The 15,521-nt window shown below is 41.0% G+C and overlaps 1 protein-coding gene across 1 annotated transcript; it reads right to left on the reverse strand.

Annotated features, from left to right (window-relative positions):
• Window positions 1-12,124: 12,124 nt before the first annotated feature.
• pla2g10 (phospholipase A2 group X) lies at window positions 12,125-15,187 on the reverse strand. Its single transcript, XM_076264954.1, has 4 exons — window positions 15,015-15,187; window positions 13,836-14,001; window positions 13,025-13,131; window positions 12,125-12,457 (listed from the first exon to the last, which is right to left on the reverse strand). Exons 1-4 carry the CDS (start codon window positions 15,049-15,051, stop codon window positions 12,309-12,311), a joined length of 459 nt encoding a protein of 152 aa, XP_076121069.1. The 5' UTR covers window positions 15,052-15,187; the 3' UTR covers window positions 12,125-12,308.
• Between the last annotated feature and the right edge of the window lie 334 nt (window positions 15,188-15,521).

Below are 15,521 nucleotides of genomic sequence, written 5' to 3' on the forward strand. Positions count from 1 at the left end.
AGATCAAGTAACCGAATCAACTCCAGCTATGGCAACAGCTTCCTGGCTATAAAAAGCGATTCTGTAACCATAATGAGATTGTTGTGACAAATGACAAGTGATAATTGAGAAGTTAAGCAATTTTGAAGTTCATCAGGTTCATTTGTAGCATTAATCTGGTTAGAAACTGTATGTTCATAGCGGGTATGTAAATCCATTTGACTGTCGTCGATATGTAACCAATATGCAGTGTCACCGTGGCGAGGTTTGAGTGTTGTGAGATTGGGCTGACCAGCTGTGCCAACTGCTTTAGGCTGTGTTGGGGTCCTGTCACAGGAGAGAGAGAGGGGGTGGGGGCATTTCATCTGGGAAAGTCATTATTGACACCCCGCTTACCTAAACGTGGACGGGCTCCGAGGACTCACCCCATATGATTGCAGCTGGGATGTGTGCCTCATTAAAGACATGACAGAGATGTACAGTTGTGAAAACGATACCCATATCCTATGTAGTTTGCAAAGGCCAATGGCCATGACATGTTTTTCATACTTAGAATGCAGTAGTTCCAATATTTTTCCTTGATGAGGCGATGTGCTCTTAGTGGTTATTCAGATGTTGGTGTGGGTATAGAGAAATGGGCAGGAGTCTTTGTTCACATTCTGCCTTTGAGGGACTTTGATGCCCAAGGAATGGAACAAGCAAACCATTTTGTGCTTCATGGATGTAACCATTTACAACAGCATCATATGACATCTTTCCCTATATTCCACTTTTGTGAAAGGAAGCATTGTTAACGCCCCTCCCCTCAAATCATGGAAAATAGTTGTTTGAGGGGTATTAATCCCTTTAATGAGTTTGAAATGTGTTATCAAGGGATAAAAAAACCAAGGACATGGAGAGAGAAGTTTTTGAGCTGTTAGATGAGTGGTTTTGGTGAGAGGAGTCGGAGTCTGTTGTGAACTCCTGAATCAGGGGTTAAGAATGCCCTGCAGAGGCCTGCACGCTGAACTGGCAGTCTGCATTAACATTGTTGCATGAAATGGTTTGAATTGTCACAACCCGCGTTCAGATTCCTGTTTCAACAGAGTTAGGCTCGACTGCCCACGTTTATGGCTCCGACGCCAGTTCTGGAGAACGTGTCCGATAGTCCGTAATCCTCAGGCACAAGAGTCACACTTCTCATTCTAGCACATCTTTCCTCCTCCTCAGTTCAGCAAAAGAAATTGAAATTTTGAGCTTTGGACATTTGTGAGAGATAAAAAAAGAAAATATGAGCCGGCATAAACTGCATGTTACATGCACGCTTCATTAGACTTTTCCATTTCCTTCTCAGTGACAGTTTAGGAAATATTAAATCGTAGTCGTGAGTGTTACTGATTATAGAAACTGATACACACTACTCAAACACACACACACACACACACACACATACTCTCTCTTTCTCTCTCTCTCATTCTCTGTGTTTGTGTCTCTCTCACTCAAATCATATGCTCACACAGTCTTTCATATGTTAAAGTATCATGTTGAGATAAGTCAAGGGAGGCTGTGCTCTGTGGCTGTGTGGCAGCCGTTTACTGTTTAATAATGTGAACTGGCCTCTCTCCAGGATGTCAGACAGCCAGATACAACAGTCTCAGGGTGTGAGAGAGAAAAGCATGCCATCACACACACTAACACAGATCTGCACATGTTGGAATAAAAAAGCACAAACACTCACTTTATGCATGCATTCCCTCACCCACATCCACACACACTCTCTCTTATGAACACACAGTCAAACACTCTTCAGTTATTTTATATTTTTAAACTCTGTATTTTGGCATAAAGTGACACCTCAGTGGATGTTAATTTTCTTTGAATCATGTCCAACCTAAGAGGCTGTGCGCGTCATAGGGTGCTGGTCCATTGAGTTAACTCATGTTAGAGAAAGCCTGCAGATGAAGAGCTGATAATTGAGATCTCAGAAATGAGATCTCTCGATATAGGAGGCCATTCCCCACCTCCTGGCTCACTTGGAGAAATGGCCCCAGAAGATGATGTAAATGATTAGATGTCAGATATTTGTCTCTAAGGAAATGTTTCTGATCAGAGACATTTGTTGCACAGTGAGTAGCAATAGAGTAAGATGATTTGATTTAAAAATGTATGGTAACACTTTACTTGACAGTATCGACATAAGAGTGACATGACACTGTCACACATGACACTTTCATGACACATGAAACCTAATCCTAACCCTAACCCTAACCATAATTCTAAACCCTAGCCTAACCCTAATCCTAACCCTAACTTGTTATGACAAAAACTGAATGTCACTTAATGACAGAAGCGTTATTTCATAAACGTTTATGACATGTTTATGACACGTTCATGACAGTATCATGTCACTCTTATGTCGACACTGTCAAGTAAAGTGTAACCAAATGTATTTACTGTAGGTTTACAGAAAGGAGTTTTACTCAAAACATCTCATCTCTTACTAGCTTAGATCCGTTGAAATTGCAGTTTGGTTGTTTAGAGCTTGTAATTTACTGTAATTTGATAAACCTGCATGTAAGATGTAACTGTACAAACAGCAACACTAAGGAAAATGCTTCAAGATTGATAATATAGGATTATATAGGATATAGGATTTTATCAAATCAAATTATAACATATGTAAGGGATAATGTATAGAACGCCGGTCATTACTGGGAAAATAAGTCCCGACAGGGCGAACCGGTCTTGTTCCGCCCTGAAGGGACTTATTTTCACAGTAATGACCGGCGTTCTATACATTATCCCGCTTATTATACGGCTACTTGCCAAAACGAAATAATAAACTCCCCACGATATGACTTTAGCCTACATAACCTAGCCTATTTGTTACCGTTCATCGTGGCATTTGCTGAGAAACAAATAGTTCGCAACAACACACGCTGCTGAACTTGAATCAAACATCAACAGCTGATCAACCGTCTGCTTTCACATTTGAATGAAGTTCCAGTCCTTGCGTAGTGATATGAAAGACGTATCAGAAGCACAAAACCCGTTGCCATTGACAGCGGTAATTATATGTTTGCAGCGGTAATTACATGAATTTATTTACCGCTAGAACTTTGGGAAATCCCATTCAAGTCAATGGAGCGTTCTACTAGCATTGTGAAGAGCCGTATAATAAACATTGTTATTACACGGCTCTTCACAAGGCAAGTAGAACGCTCTATTGACTTGAATAGGATTTCCCAAAGTTCTAGTGGTCATTATTTCTTGGGAAAGGACCTCTGAAAAAAATAATGACCGCTGTCAATGGCAACGGAATTTGTGCTTCTAATTCAGGTATTTCATATCACTATGCAAGGACTGGAACTTCATTCAAAAGTGAAAGCAGACGGTTGATCAGCTGTGTTCTAAAAAATGTTTGATTCAAGTTCAGCGTGTGTTGTTGCGAACTATTTGTTTCAGCAAATGCCACGATGAACGGTAACAAATAGGCTAGGCTTTGTAGGCTAAAGTCATATCGTGGGGAGTTTATTATTTCGTTTTGGCAAGTAGCCGTGTAATAAGCGGGATAATGTATAGAACGCCGGGCATTATTGGGAAAATAAGTCCCTTCAGGGCGCTGCGCATCGGGGTCCGGTTCGCCCTGTCGGGACTTATTTTCCCAATAATGACCGGCATTCTATACATTATCCCTTACATATTGCCTGTTCTTATAGTTTTCCTTCTTGACTGTAAACCAACTAGTAGTCTGGGCTAGTCTGACCTTTCTCATGACTCATGATTAAGACTAAAATATAAATGTTTTTTTGTATTATTGTAAGTAGTAAGGTCTTGACCAAAAGTCTACAAGTCCTATGCATGTTTTTGTTCTCTAGTCCATTAGCTTTGCCATTTTTTTCCCCCTCGCTTTTCATACCTTTAGTAAAAAGAAATATTTTCCTTCATCATTGTGTGTTCAAAAGTTTGATAGGCATTAAGTCTGTCACGGTTGTCAATGTATGTGGAGCGTAACTTCAGAAATGCTCTTAGACGAGCCCCTGGTAAAAGCCTCTGTTGCATTCCACATCCTGTCACTCTGAGCACCATGGTCATGCCATATCAGTGGCCTCGTGCAGGCTCTGCTGTTATGTGTCCCAGCAGTCCACACAGGGCACAGTGTGCTGTGGTCATCATGTCAAACGAAGATGACGCATTTTGAAATGATAAACGATGCATTCTCGATCAGTGAGATGGGCTGTTCACTTCTCCCATCTGCTTTACACAGCTGACTCTGCTGTCCAGGTCTCTGCTCTTTTGACTCGACACATTCTGGTGGAATCATAGAAGCGCAGTGGCTGCTCTGTTCTGGGAGAAACAGAGTGGGAGTGTGCAGGGGGCCGTTGGGGGGGGGGGGGGGGGGGGGGTGATGGTGGGGGTGGTGGTGGTTGTGGTGGTGGTGGGGAGGGTCGACTGGCAGGGTGAAGTATATTGAAAAATCTCACATGACAAGCTTGCCCTCGCACCGGGCTAGAGAGGGATAGATTTCCCCTTTCTCCCTCGGTGGTTATATTTAGAGCTTCGACAGAACCCCGTGAACTGAAGACAACGTGATGCGCATAAGTGATAGTGTCCTTGCTTTTACAGTGCTCTAAACACAAAGCCAATGTTTTGTTCTGACGTGGTCTGAAATTGAAGTTTGCACTCACAATATAACTTGTCTAGCCTATATCTTATTCATGCTTTAACCTAAAAGTGGATTTAATCAGAGATAAGCTCATGTGTGTTTGAAATCATTAGTCATTTAATGTGATGACACCAGAAAGGTATTCCTGTAAGATTTTGCAGAAAGATCTATAAGAGAAAAAGAATAATGTTGATGATGGGTTTCAGTAACACAATGGATGGTGGCTTTTATTAGTGCACGTAAAGGCACTGCATATAATAGGCACATATAAATATACAAATAATAATAATAGGTTATCACAATGGATAGGTAAGATGTTTAGGTAGTCTACCTACTCACACTCAGTTTGTAATACTTATTATCAAAACATGTTAAATACCACATATTCGTTATGTAAATGTAACTTAGTTATGAATATGTGTTCAAATGTCAGTGGTAAATAAGTGTTAAAGACTCTCCTTACCTTCCACAATGATTTAAGTATTTGATTCCAACAATTTCTACAAAGTAATTAAAGGTTGTCTAAGATCTTGTGGCAGAAAAACCCAATTAACAGCATCATGACTTGAGCACAGCCAGGGGTGTGGGTGGGGGGGTGCATGGAGAAAGCATTAATATTCACTCTAATGTAAAATGAAAGAAAGAGAGAAATGAAAGAAAGAAATAAATGACAATTTAGTTAGTTAACTTAGTTGAATAGAACTATGTACGTTCTTAAGTATGCAGGTTCTTAAATTGTAACACTTCAAATTGATGCTTGAGATATTTAAGTATGCATATTTGGTTGAGATAAGTTTTTATCATGAAAGGTCTATGCCATGGCATTTGGAGTTATTGTAACATTTTGCTTACTATATATAAATGTGAATGTTATTGATACTACAAGTAAAAATCAATTGCTTTCAAAAAGTTAATTGGAAGATTATGATTATTATTAGATAGTGAAGAATGCTATTAAAATTGTCTCCTTAATCCCAAATGGAGACACAGTTGACCGAATAGATTCCAGTGTAGTTAAGAGCAGGTAAAACTTGAGGCTGGCTTGCGAAAGAATAGTTCTTTATTCTGGATGTAACAACAGAGTTCTGGTAACCCTGTTGTACGCACAGCACAGCACAGTGTTGCAAGGTGAAGCAAAGGTAAGAAACTGAAGCAAAGATCTGGGAAACTTCTGGCTAATTATAATACCAGAATATACATTCATGTCTGGGGTCAGATTGGAGGGGGGGAAACAGACAGTGATATAGCCTTATTCAATTAAGACGTCTTGTGGGGGAGGTACACCATTTGCTATTGTAAGGTGACAACATTCTGTCTGCTTACAATAAACATCCTGTCCTCGCAGTTTCTGCAGTATTAAACAAAGAACCAAAAGAATGACATACAGAAAACCACTAAAATCTAACAATAGATAGATAGATACTTTATTGATCCCTAGGGGAAATTCAAGGTCTCAGCAGCATACATACAACACAAACACATTTTTTAACATCAGAAAGAGTAATTAAAGTATATAATATAAAAACACAACTAAGCAATAAGGACAGTAGAAGATAAAGAATATGCTAAATATACTAAAATACAAATTATACTAACTAACACTTAATACAATATATAAAAATATACTAAAATGCAAATTACAAAAATACAAATTATACTAACACTTAATCTAAGTCATTCTAAAAACAGTATCCACATAGTGGTGATTAATCAATCAGAGGCGCTTGCAATGACTGAGGCAGGGACTGAGCCTGTGATTCTCTGTGTATAGTAAGATATGGTAAGATATGGTAATTATATGATATGGTATGGTATGGTAATATGGTAATTATTATGTTAATTCTATTTGTGTTTTGAGATTGTCGTAGAAAAACAATGGGATATTACAATTACAATCCGAGCTCTTGTGATCATACCCATTTTTTAGGGACTAGCCCAAAAGAGGAGGAGGGGAGGTGGAAATGTGCACTGGGCTGGGTAAGCCAAGATTCTGGCTGTCGGCTGGGCTTATTGGTCCTCTATCATTCAGTGGAAACAAGTCCCAGTGATTCAGAAGACTGGCATCCATCCCCTCGCTTCCTGGGCTTCACGTTAATGGCTCCCCAAACAGAGTTCTCACAAACCCTCTCCTTGTGTTTCTCACTGATGTAATATGAAATGTCTGTTCAAAGAAAAAGAATAGAGTTGCATCCTTTAAAGCAAGACAGGGACAGTTAGGCAAAAGAAGCCACTTGCAAGAATATCCTGATCTAGAGAAACAGGGTTTTTTTTTTAATGTTTTTAAGCCTCTTTGTTGAAGCACAGAATGTGGATTACACCATCAAAATTCCCAATGCCAAACTACCTTATCAATACCACATTGAACCCAGTTTAGGAAGAGAGCAAGCTATTTCTGTTCTTCCATTCACATTGCTAGCAGGCTGGCTGTAAATGTCATTTTAAATAAGAAAAAAAACGTTCCATGCCACATTGTTAAGTAGTGAGATACTTTAAAAAGCTTAAGCTCCCCCTCTGTCTACCAATGACCCCTGAGAGATCAAGCATTGTGAAAAAATATGCTGATTTATCCAACTGACATGGACCATTGCATGTATAAGACTTGGCTTTTATGGCCCGTGCTTCAGTTGTTTTTCAATGGCCCCGTCCCTCATTGCAACCATTAGTCAGCATTCTTCTGTCTCTTCTGCTCAGTGGAAGTGCAAAGCATGACCATCCCAACACGGGTTCCAATAAGATCAAAAGCAAGCAGTAGAGTGGAAGGGTAAAGAGAGGCAAACATCAAGCTGAGTCGAAACACGTCCCCTTGTCAAAGAAGTCCAGCTCCTCTCTCCTAACCAAAACCACATGAAGCACTCTCACAGCCAAACTAATCGGGCGGATGTCAATTCTGTGAAAAAAGTGCTTAACGAAGCACAAGCACTAGTGCCCGTCTTACTTTAGAATTTTATTCCTGCATTGTCAACACCTTGTGATCCAAAATGCATGAGATGTGTTGCCCCCCTCTGAGCAGGTTACTCTACATGAGCGTGCTTGCACAGCTACAAACGTAACATGTATGCACGCCTCGCAGGTTATGGAGGCTTTTATGTGATGATCCCGGCATTGGCCGTCCCTAAGGTTCGCGAAGATGCTGTGTCTGCTGCTCTTATCAAAGGAAATGAGAACGGAAGCCACGGCACATGGCTTTGATTTCTGAAGACTTCAGTTCTGTGTTTTAGCTCTGCCAAATGGATTTGTGGGTCCTGCGTGTAAGGTGAGGGCTTAAGGACAAGATGTGTGTGAAATAAGTGAGGCAAAGTGCAGGCAGTGGATGCCTGTGGGCTTTAAACAGAATATGCATATCCTCTAGACACTGCTCGCTCAAGATACAGAATGGTGGTTAGTATTTAGGCTTTTCAGCATAAAACTTTAGTACGTCCAAACCCACAACTTCTTAGCTGTGCGTTATCCTTTTGAATCCGAACATGGTATTATGTGTCCATGCCGCCTCACTCATAAATCCACAGATAATGATTGGATAATGTTGTATTGCATTTCAATTAAATCTCACAAAACAAGTGAAGACATGCATGGCTGAAAAAGTACCTGCAGTTATTTTGCAACCTCCTGCAAGTCTAGACTTATCTTCTCATGCAAAAATGTAAATTTTTCCTAACATGAGACTGCACATGACTGTGGCCAGTTGAAATTATTGGCAAGAGATAAATTGTTATTGCACTCTTCCCATGGATGTTGAAGGCTGAATGGAAGCTTGTTTCAAGCAGGAATGCCACGGCCAAACCAGAGATATACTCTTGCTGAATGGTGTGCATTTTAGCATGTCTACAATGACTGAGCATACATTCATCATACACTGTTACCATAATGTGATTATGTTTTGAAACTGAAATGCAGACACATGAATGATTAGCATACTAGCCATCCTGTTGCGTTAAGGGCATTATTCTCTCCCATGACTGTCACATGAAAATATGCTTTTCAGGAAATGCTTGAGTCTGTTGAATAAATGCACCCTAACTAATTCAATAACGGAGACATTTAAGGCATGGCTCAGTGGCCAGACACGGGCAGCAACACTCCAGGCCTTAAAATGTCAGTGACAATAAGTCCCCTTTTCACCACTGCCATCTCAGTCATAAGTAAGATATGTACAGATGAATAGCCTGAGAGGAAATGCTATGTGATAACCGGGCACTCATACACAATGTGCTGAGCTTGCTTTGCAGGGATTTTTTGGTCATCACAGAAGGACTGTGTCCCGAAAAAAAGCCATGTCGATGTACGCCATATGGGAGCACATGAGAACCGGTGTGTTTCCAGTGAACTTAAGTTGGGTCATGAGACCACAGGTGGGGTGATGCAATACGGCTTTTTCCACAAAGAAGTCTTCAGCTCAAAGTGAAGCAGGCCTTGGCACTCATGCACCATCTTTCCTGGCACTGCTTTTTAAGTGGCAACACAGAGTGCAGAACACTGTTTCCAGACCCCAGAGGATTTCAGCTCTTGGATTCTTGAGTTAAACGAGTTTGTCTTGTTGATTTCTATTCCTGAGTACTGACATGAAATGCATCACTGTATTAAACCTTAAACTTACCACAGTGGAATAAAGGAGCATGTACCATATTTTTGTTTTGTGATTTTGTTTTGATTTGAGTCTTTGCATGTTGTCATGTTGTTAATAAAGTAAATTAAAGTAAAGTAGACCTATTCTGACTAATTACCTTCAAGAAGGAGATGGGGGGGGGGGGGTGATGTATATAGCAAATGTCTACCTGGAGGGTCTTCTGCACCTTTAGCATGTAAATGCTGTCTAAATACCCTTCTGCACCTTTAGCATGGTAAATGCTCTCTAAATACCCTTCTGCACCTTTAGCGTGGTAAATGCTCTCTAAATACCCTTCTGCACCTTTAGCATGCAAATGCTTTCTAAATACCCTTCTCACTGAAGCCTCTCTCCACAATCACAACTTGTAAATCTGTTGGGAGCACAGCACATAAAGTACTCTGAAACTAATTATATGCCTTGCCATTATGAAGCTCAAAATTACACACAAGCTCTAAATTACACACCGCTTACTGAACAGAAGTGAATGGTAGTCTCATCTCCATGTCTCTACTGCACCATTAAGGCTTCTCATTAACTATTTGATCTCCATGGTCACATTTCGGTGTGCATTTTAATATATATAATCTATAGTCTCTGTGTATATGGGGTAATAAAGTCCGAAGCGTTTTTATTGTTTGGAAGTTCAATCCTCCAAGTAATACAAAGCACTCCTATTATTAACTAATAAATGTTGTTTGAAAAAGAAATATATCATGATAAACAACAGACAAATACCCAGTATGCTGTGTATGATCCAGGGGCACAGAAGGCATATAAGCTCAACCAAAGTATATCATTTTTTTTTATAAATGTGTATAGGGAAATGGTAAGGCGAAATACACACACACACAAACACATTTCTCAAAGGAGGTAAACATGCCAACACGAAAATGAGAAGCTTCAACCCCCTCTCTGTGCTCTGGCCCATGTGACTGCAGCAGCATATGACTTTCATAACTTCTTCACTCATTAGCCTGTGACGGCCGGACACAAGCGGGCGAGTGTTTGTGGAGCATGCCCCAAATACTCGTGTCCCAGCACAGTGCCGCGCCGCGCCGGGCTTCAGCTCTCCAACTGACTCCTCTCTCTCCCCCAGGGGGACGTGATGGCGCTGCTGCTGCTGCCCACTCATGGCGCACTAGAATCCCATGTGAGGCCACAGAGACTCAGGGATGGACCGAAGTCCTGCTCCTGTCCTGTTAACCGATCTGACGGCACTGCCACAGTGACCTTGTGTACCTCGACTGGCCATTGGTCCGCCATAGAGAATTGCTAAAAACTATGAATGTTGTACCAATGTCAATGAGATATACATGTGTCCATTTCAGCAGCACTGACTGTGTTGTTTATTTGGTTACAATTTGGGTGAAGAGACAAGCCATGATATACAGTTAGGGAATTGAGTTTTATGGGTTTGTGTGTTTGAAAAGTATGTCAGTGTATTAAAAGCCTGCAGTTAAAAACTGTGTCATTCATCACGCTGACAGTCTCTCTACCTCCACCAACCCCCATGACATTCTCAAAAGTGGGTGCATGACACCACCTGTTGGTACTCTCTGTGTAAAACAGCTTAATGAGGTCTAGAGTCCCAGGGCCAGAGTCTCTCAGCAGGAGGAGGAGGGGGACAGAGTGTGGCACGCTCCCATGTGACGGTGATGATCTCACAGCTCAGTCATGCTGGGAATGACGTGGAGGAAAAGCGTCACAGATCGAACAGAGGAGAGGAGAGAGAATTTATTCAAGTTGCTTCTCTCTCTCTCCCCCTTTCTCTGTCATGCTCTCTCTCTCTCTTTAAATTTCTCAGCCAATGACAGGAAGTCCCACCCACTCTTTAAGCAGCTCAGAAACATCAACTTTGCCAGGGTTCTCTCAGAGTATGTAAAGATTTGACATGGTCCAGAGGATATTTTCCTGATACTAATCAACAATTAACATTAGGGATGTTTATACTTAATGTCTTTAGCTAGTGCCACCCTCAATTTATTTAAAAGGTTAGCTTTGTGCCCAGAAAAACAGCTATACAAACATTGCAAAGAGGGCTGGTGTTGTACACATTTAGAATGAATGTGTGGCTGAGTATCATTCTCTCAATATAGCCATTTGCAAATAAGCCATGTTCAGTCTCTATAATTATGTATGAATCCCATCGTTATAAGATGGTGGCTCATTTAAACCCCTTATCCCAGTGCCTTTAGGGACCTCTACTCTGACTTGTACTATGCTTAGCCCAAAGAGTATGAAACCTGCAGATGTGGTTTAAATCAGAGCTCCACTTTAGCGGTTGCAGCTACTTGATCTGTCTATGAGAACCAGATAAGAATCCATCCACTCTACTAGTCTACAATACTGGGCCTATTGTTCCCCAGCTTGTTACTGGCCTACATTCTGTCCATGGTAGGAAACATAAGGTCTTGATTTGCTTTTGGTTGTTGTTAAGCTCTCTTTCTCTCGTCTAGTCTAGTGCTTTCAAACTACACTATTACAGTTGTAACAAAATGTTATGAAATGTCAAACTTTAAGGTGGTTTAAAAGTAACAGACAAGCACTCAGTCTTACCTGTTATGTCATGTTTAGCTTGTTTTCAACCTTCAGGTGAACAAATTTGACAAAAGAGATACCATTTCTGTCAACACAATATGCTGCTGAATGAGGGTGCACTGCAAAAATCCAGCCTGACCCTACCCGAGCCTGTGCATGTTCTGTCCCGGGCTCGGGCTGAGAATCTAAGCTCTACACTGCATACACTGATACTTAAGGGGTGTATATGCAGGTTCAGTCAAATACAGTTGGACTTACTGTAACTGTTCTTCATTCACTTTCACTAACCTATTTCTTTATACTGAGTACAGTATGTGCCTACTCTTCTCTCTGAATAAACACAGATAAAGTTTCATTGAGAGATGTGCGTGATCCTTTAATTCCCACAAAGATTTTACAGTACTTATTGAACAAATAATCACAAAATATATAGATAAACAGTACAAAAAGAGTAGCTTTGGCTATAGAAAAAAACAGAATAAAAACTTGACTTCCGCACTATTATAGAATGTTGCATGCTGGAGAGACTTTACTGATAGATCAGTAGAAATTGCAAGTTGGGTGAACACATCCACAGAGAAAATCTGGCCAAAAAGCGTATTTCTTAATGAAAGGTGCTTTTCTCAGACACTTAGCTGCTTCCCTGTCACAGCGGCAGAGCATTTTCTCACACTTGTCCTTCAGAGAATCTGGAATAAAGCACACACACCAAAATAAGTGAGAAGATGGACAAAATAACTCAGTCACTATCCCTGGCAGTCACAGTTTGTGTGAGGTACACCATGGAAATCCTTCTTGAAGTAAATATGGGGCTGCTAGGTGCATGACAAAACACAATGTACACATTGCTGCTGCAGATGCTTCCAAAATGCTCCCTATAGTGATGTTGAATGTCTGACCTAAGCTGATGCTTAAAATACCAAGGTGTGGGCTGAAGACTACCCTGTCTGGCCCCAGTCCCATAGGAGCTGGGCTCCCTCCCATCCCTCATTCTGTATAATGTGTGTACTGTATTCAGAAACCACTGCCTGCTACAGTACGTCTTGGGCAAGCTGACACACAGCATTTAGTCACAAGTAAATGCTCACAAGCTTAGTCTCCATGACAAATGTTTGCTTTTCAATTCAACCAAATGTAGCATTACTTTTGGTATCAAGGTGTGAGGACACACCTGTGTATGTTTCCTATTTAGAGGGCAGGGGGTTGATTTACAATCTAATTCCTGCTAGTATGTGCAAAGAGCAAACTGGGCATACCACAATCGGCTTCCTTGTCTTCACATGTCCACTGGTACTTGTCGGTGTGCGTTTGGCAACCTGCAAACTCTGCATCACCGTAGCAGCAGTCATGTTTATGACAGCACCTTTGAAACAGAAAGGGAACACAAAGTCTCTCTCATCTGGCTGTTTGTGGATGTTGCTTAACAGCTGAAATGCTTTCTCTTTTCGACAGAACTAGATCATGCAAATAAATCGGATCAGACACAGTTCAATGCATCACACAAATGTGGTCAAGATGGAGCTGGGGTATTTACAGCTTAACTACATCACTATTTTATTCTTCAGACCGGATGCTCTGTGAATACTGCAGCTTTTAATTTAGAAACGGAAGGAAAAACAAACCACAAAAGTGAGTGTGTTCAAAAATATACTGAATTTGGGGGCACAAATTACTCCAGAAGAGAATGAATGGTGTTTTTCAAATTTGATGGGTTTGAGGGTTCGAGTGACTGTCATTAGGGGCACCCAACTAGAGGCTCCTATTTTGTGCGTGGGAGAACTGGGTGGGTCTGTTTTCAGACATCTGACAGACAGACTGAGAAAAAATGACCACAAGACCGCACAAAAAAACAAGACCGCACAAAAAATCACATACTGTGACTCAGAACTCGTAAAAGTCACACTTCGCAACTGCATCACTATAATTACACAAACTGAAAGGCACAAACAATTGGAAATTCAAACAGAAATGGTGCATGGTTGTGATATACTTTTTGTACACTGCATCACCTTAGCCTTGTGTATTGTGCCAGTCAGAATGAAAGAAATGTAAAAGCTGACAGCTTACCAGTCAGCCTTGTCCCTGGGCCATCCTTGTCCTCCAAGGCCACAGTAACAGCCATACATCATATAGGCCAAGGCTGATCTTCCGGTACTACATTTGATGACTCCAGCCAGTTCCAGCAGTCCTCTTTTTCTCCGAGTAGACCTTGATGGAGTGGCACAGGCCAGGCCTATTGGGAATAGAAACAGCAGCATTGCTCTGCCATTTATTCAGTTAGAAAGCAACAGGTTCAGGAGGTCTTGGCTTAAGTCTTTACTTTTGCTTTTGTTATTTTATAAGGTTTCTTGTAAGCATATAAAAAATCTCTCTGTGTGAATATCACTGTCATTTCTGGATCCATTCCATAATTTAAACTAATTATGGTAATGATAATGGCAAGCAGCCCTTATAATTCAAGTAATAGGATACCACTCAGAGTCTCATAGGCTATTTTTGCAGGTATTCTCCTCTGAGGTTGTGAGTCATGCTAAATCTTTTTAAAATGCAAAATAAGGAGAATATTCTGTCACCTTTTATCAAATGCAAAATGTGGAGAAGACTTCAATCAAGCATGGACCCTTGTCACTCTTTGATATTGGTAAGCTTCATGTCAAGGGTGCTGAAGTGGGTGTGCGTCAGGGTTGTGCACAATTTGAATTGCAAGTCTGCTTCCTGTTTGCTACCTCAATTGAAATGCAAGTGAAATTCAAGAATTGAATTGGAATTTAAGAGTCAGTTTCAATTCAATTCTGGAATTTTGCACAAGCCTGGTGTGCGTGGGTGAAATGTCTGTCCCCCTGCCCAGGTTAGCATTTAGCTGACCTGCCTGAAAGCGTTTGTTTGATGAACATTTAGCTAGCCTACTGCAAAAAAAAGTTTTCAGGAACCACCAAAGTGAAGTTTTCAAGAACCAGCAGAGAGAAAGACGCACATGCAATGACCATGAGATGAACATGACCATATGCCATGTTATCTATCTGAGTCTTTAACGGATCTCGAAAGGATGACAGCAGCTGAAACTTTAGTCTTTGCCTTCTGTTCGCTCAAACCTTTTCAAAGGAAACAATCACCGCACAGCATCCATCTCAGTGACTCCAAATAAACGTTGGAATAACCTGCACTTACGCTCTTTCAGTGAAGGGTTCAATGTTTCTTGATGGGAAAAACCTGCAAGTGGAAAAGGCTGAAATAAGCTAAACTTACCCAAGAGTAGCAGAAGTATCCAATGGAGTACTGGCATTGTGCGCAAAGTCTATTGACGCAATGTTGTGAACCGGCAGTCGACGGCTTTTTTTAGACTTAGGCTACTCCAAAGTAATCTCCTGACCATCCCCAGCCTCTGTCTTGAGCGCTTCACGGTAATCCCCACGCACTCGATACATTATAAATGCGACTGAAAACGAACTGCCCATGTTTTGGGGAGGCTGGTATTAACCATTTCCCTTCTGTAGCCCATTCTCTTGATTCTCTTTCGCTCATGAGACTTGAAACCTTGAGGCATGGATATTTAGTCATTACATACTACTGAACGTGACTAATCATTTTAACATTAGTAGACATAGTCAAGTAAAGCACACTTCTCAAGAGACCTAGGCTACTGAGCAAAGTTTTATACGCACATTATTGTGACCAATATATCCGTGCATTTTTCGAACAAATAGAACTAGTGGGCGTGCACACATGTAGGCCTACGTTATGTTTGCATGAGAA

Source organism: Alosa pseudoharengus, unplaced genomic scaffold, assembly GCF_046254945.1.
Source record: "Alosa pseudoharengus isolate Yale_2024_CS ecotype anadromous, Long Island Sound unplaced genomic scaffold, YU_APseudo_1.1 YU_APseudo_1.1_scf_4, whole genome shotgun sequence".
In the NCBI taxonomy this organism is placed as follows: Eukaryota; Metazoa; Chordata; class Actinopteri; order Clupeiformes; family Clupeidae; genus Alosa; species Alosa pseudoharengus.

What these genes read in the sequence shown, in the direction of transcription:
- pla2g10 (XM_076264954.1), bottom strand. Translation starts at nt 15,051, where the DNA reads ATGCCAGTACTCCATTGGATACTTCTGCTACTCTTGG. An exon ending in GATACTTCTGCTACTCTTGG is followed by an intron (nt 14,002 to 15,014) that starts GTAAGTTTAGCT and finishes TATTCCCAATAG; the next exon opens with GCCTGGCCTGTGCCACTCCA. An exon ending in CCCAGGGACAAGGCTGACTG is followed by an intron (nt 13,132 to 13,835) that starts GTAAGCTGTCAG and finishes TCTGTTTCAAAG; the next exon opens with GTGCTGTCATAAACATGACT.